The sequence below is a fragment of the Mytilus californianus genome, unplaced genomic scaffold (genome assembly GCF_021869535.1).
Source record: "Mytilus californianus isolate M0D057914Y unplaced genomic scaffold, xbMytCali1.0.p SCAF_14, whole genome shotgun sequence".
Taxonomy (NCBI): domain Eukaryota; kingdom Metazoa; phylum Mollusca; class Bivalvia; order Mytilida; family Mytilidae; genus Mytilus; species Mytilus californianus.
The window spans coordinates 16,968,118-16,972,607 of NW_026262626.1; the positions used below are offsets into that span (position 1 = coordinate 16,968,118).

The 4,490-nt window shown below is 31.1% G+C and overlaps 1 protein-coding gene across 1 annotated transcript; it reads right to left on the reverse strand.

Moving 5' to 3' along the window:
• Window positions 1-771: 771 nt before the first annotated feature.
• Window positions 772-4,177, reverse strand: LOC127724917 (perlucin-like). Its single transcript, XM_052231920.1, has 4 exons — window positions 4,166-4,177; window positions 2,804-2,912; window positions 1,854-2,064; window positions 772-902 (listed from the first exon to the last, which is right to left on the reverse strand). The coding sequence occupies exons 1-4, from the start codon at window positions 4,175-4,177 to the stop codon at window positions 869-871; spliced, it is 366 nt and encodes a 121-aa protein (XP_052087880.1). The 3' UTR covers window positions 772-868.
• Between the last annotated feature and the right edge of the window lie 313 nt (window positions 4,178-4,490).

Here is a 4,490-nt window from a genome sequence, read left to right on the forward strand (position 1 = left end):
AAAGAAACAAATGTTATAGCAAATTGCCAAAACAGCAATTACTATGATAAGAGAATGCAAGTTATTTGGCAGTACTTACAACAAAGAAGAAAATGTATAACGAAAAACAGACAATAATCCATGGTGCCAGTACTAAGTCTCTGTTGACAAGCAATTTAGAATAGATAAGCATAGATTTGCATTCAAATGGGATAAATGTTTCGAACTAATGAGTGACCTCAACGGTAAAAGGGATTAAATTCACATTGTTTAGATAAAGATATGACTGCATTCATTGAATTCGAAATCATACTTAAACACACAAAAAAATGTGAGATAACCATTTAAAAAATTTTCTAACAGCGAATGTTGAATTTAAAACAATTTAAAATCTCCAATTTTAAAGCAAGTTATCCGTTGGGTACAAACTCGAGTTTGAATTTTTAGAAGTTGGTATTCTATTATTATGTAATTAGTATTTTCAATAATTTGTCGTACGCAAGCCTTATATATATGTCATAGTATTACCGAATATAATACAAAATTTGCATTTGTAAACATAATAGTTTTAAGTTACTTACCAGTCGCAATGTCTCTTCATAAGTTATTTTATAAAAAAAATCCATTGTTTACATTTTGTAATTTTTTTTTCATTCAGAAACACTGAACCAAATCATAACAAAAACACTATGATACTAAACGCTTTTCGGTATGACGACGTTACCAAACATTTTCACCAATCTATTAATGTTCGATAATAAAAAAAATGACCAATGACTTTTAATATCTTAATAGTAAAAACAAACAGCTTTATTGTTCAAATTATTTCAATAAAATATTGCAAAAATACATTAACATTAATACAATTTTATCGTTCTTATTTAAATCTTTATTTCCCAATGATACTCCCACTAGCTGGATATCTACAAAACAAAAGGCATCAAGATAAAACAAATATGGACAAATATTAATAGCATGTGTTGCATCAAAACAGATTTATAAATGTTGCAACATCACGTGAATAGAGACGTGTTTTTCTTAACCTTAATGTAAGTTATTATGAATAAAATATGTATAATAATGGTTTTTTCCATCAACTTTAAACAAAAATCCCGCTAATATACAGTGTTTAAATTTTGAAAAAGTGCTTTATTTTTAGTTATGGGGATGTATGAATCCTTGCAACGTCCGGTCTGTGCTTTGTTGCTTGTTTTTCTGCTTTGTATCGATCTGATGAATTAAGCTCCTTCAACTGATTTTGATAGTTTGTTCATTTGTTGTGCTCTTACACCACTGTCCCAGGTTAAAGTGAGGGATGGGCATCCGCAAACATGTTTTACCCTGCCACATTCTGTATGTACCTGTCTCAAGTCAAGAGCCTGCAATTCAGTGGTTGTCGTTTGTTGCTATATGTCATATTTGTTTTGCGTTTATTGTTTTGTACACAAATCATGTCGTTAGTTTTCTCGTTTGAATTGTTTTACATTTGTTTTGGGCCTTTCTTGGCTGACTATGCGGTATTGGCTTTGCTCGTTGTTGAAGGCTTATGGTGACCTATAGTTTTTAACTTCTACATCATTTGATCACTGGTGGAGAGTCTCATTGACAATCATACCACATCTTCTTATTTTGATATTTCTGAATTTGATGTTAATAAGTAAGTTTTGTTAATTTGGCCTGTTAATAGATCTTGATCTTCAAAGAGAAGTTTTGATTAAAATGCTTAGCTAATTGTATGCGCGATGTGTATAAATGGTTCAATTACATTGGTCAATAGAGAGATTCAACGTTAATACACATGTTTTGAAATAATACATGTACATGTAATTATTATGTTAAATCTTGTAATTCTACACGAAAATGATATATCTTACTCCATTTCGCATATAAAATTATCTTCAATGGAACAAGGAGCATCGTTCCATGTGCCAGTATTCCAATTTCCAATTTCAAGACAGTCTTCGTTACCATGTTGATTGTTTGGTTCATGTGTTTGCCAGTTAGTGAATGATACTGGTTTCCCTGTGGACGCCCATATCCAGTATCCCTCAATAACTTCATCTGTTCCGTCTATCCAATAGTCATCTGAAGAAGGTTTTCTTATCGTTATGATATGCATAATGATTTTTGTTTATATATATAATAGTTGACCCTTTGATGACGTCTGACACCCGCTCATTAAAACTTAAACTAAGAAAACAAGGCTGTTGCATGATGGTAAATAGGCCTGCAAATTAAAAATGAGAGTATATCGCACAGGGTAGACTTTTAACTTCGAAACCGGCCACCAACTGATCCCTCAGACAGTTTTTACATCGGTTCTGTAGAAGACAGAGTGCTTGTCACTCTCCCTACACGAGGCATTAGATTCAACGTTCTTTTTTTCGACTGGACCTGGCTGCGTTTTTATACATTATGTCACATTTTGTGGACAAAACCAATGAAGAATGAATAACAGTCATATAATAAAATAAACGATGACGGCTCAAATCAAAACCAAAATGATTTGCAGACGGGAAAAATTTAACCCTGTTAAATCAACATTTAGCTCGTTACCAAAAAGGTAATCGCTTCTTGTCTTATCTAATACACATACATTTATGTAAACAAAATTAGATGTGAACCTCGCAAGTGTAACCTTTGCAAGGAATAACCATTTTTCCAAAAAAATATTTCAACTTAAATTAGTACGAACAAAAATACATGTGAGCGCTTTTTCCTATATAAAACTCTTTTCAAATATGTATTTGCTCTTCAGTGTTGTCAGTTAATTGTTAACATTTTCTTTTACTACCTATACGTATATGGATATCAAAGTACATACGAACAGTTCCAGAATATCTTTCGATTTTCTCAATTGTATCAATTAGAAATGTATTTTCTTCGGAAGTTTGTACATCAGCCAGTTGTGAGTGGAAGGTTTTACAAAAGCTCTGAAAAATGAAATAGGAATGTGTCAAGTCGACCTCATTACTAATATAAGGATGTACTTAGGTGAAATTAAAAAAATCTAGAATTTAAAATTGATACTACAAGTCAGAAAAGCATTAGTTAAGGAACAAAATAAGCTAACAATATTGATAGGTTATGGAGCTCCTTTTCGCGATATTTAAAAAATTTTAAATGACGGGAAAAGGCTGACTAGGACTTTTACCTTATATTTGCAATGGTATTATTTGGGTGTCAAATCCAAAGAAAAGAAATCTTGAATCTGCTTAAATTTTGGTAAATGACCTTTTATGAGCTATTGAAGTCTTATATGAAAAGAAAAATGGGTTTTATGTGGCAAAATATTTTACCCTGTATCGTAAGAAAAAATCAAGGAGTCCGAACAACTGACAAAAATTCCAAAATCTGATCTAAGTACAGCCTTAAACAACAGATAGCAATGGGTTTTAAGTAACTGTCTTTGTAAAAATCATGCAGAGGGTGATTCATGACATGTCACAGAAGTAATTTTTTTGGCCCTATATCATAAGAACTTTGGTAGATAAGTAAAATTCTGTCTTTATTTTCCCTGTATATTGCCCGTTGCCATGGTAACCATCAAAACAATATTTTGCCTGAATATGTGAAAAAAGACCCTTTTGAAAATTTAAAATAAGGGTTTTTACATTGTTAATAAACAAAACCCCAAACTATTCAAAAACGTTAAAATTTTGAATTTAACAAATAGTTTGTTTCCATAGCAGCCATTTAAAAATGTGTTAAAATTCGAAAATGAAAAATTTCAAAAACTCCTAAATTTTAAATCTGTTTTTCTCCCAAGACCAACAATACCATGACATTTCATTGACAAATTTTGAAAGACAACATTCTATATATTGATAAAATAAAAAGAAAGTCGTGTGTTTTTTTTCTTTAAAAAAATAATTTTAGTCAAAAATTGTCAATTTTCACCAAAATTCAGATTGCCAAACAGATGAATAATCAAACATTTTGAACTTAAAAAGCTAAATCATTCCATTTATATGTACATTTCTGACACAAATTTAGTAACTATAAATGAAAATATATTATTGATAGAGATATTTTAGTAGAGAATGAAACTTTTCTCTCTGGGCATGGTGCCCCCACCCCTTTTTTAAAATTTATCAAAAATTAAAAAGAAAGATGGTATTAAATTCTGAACATTTTGAGCATTGAAGCATGAAATTTCTTCAAAGGGTTAGGGCAATGATAGTACCTCCTTCCCCATTTTTAGATATTAGATATTTTTCAGAAATGGGGAATGTGTCAAAGAGACAACAATCCAACCAAACAACAGAAAACAGCCGAAAGGCTGATGACTGAATGAAGGATTGCTGCGTCCCTAAATACATGAAATACACTTGTTTTGTGCAAATTGAAATTTGTAGATGCTATTTCATGGTCCTGAAAATTAGCCTTTGTCCAAGTTTTATTTCAGTATATGTCAAAAAAACTTAGTCTCAGACTGTCTTTAAATTTTAACTCTAAACAGGAGGCTCTCAAGAGCCTGAATCGATCACCGGTATTTTTTTGGTTAAATC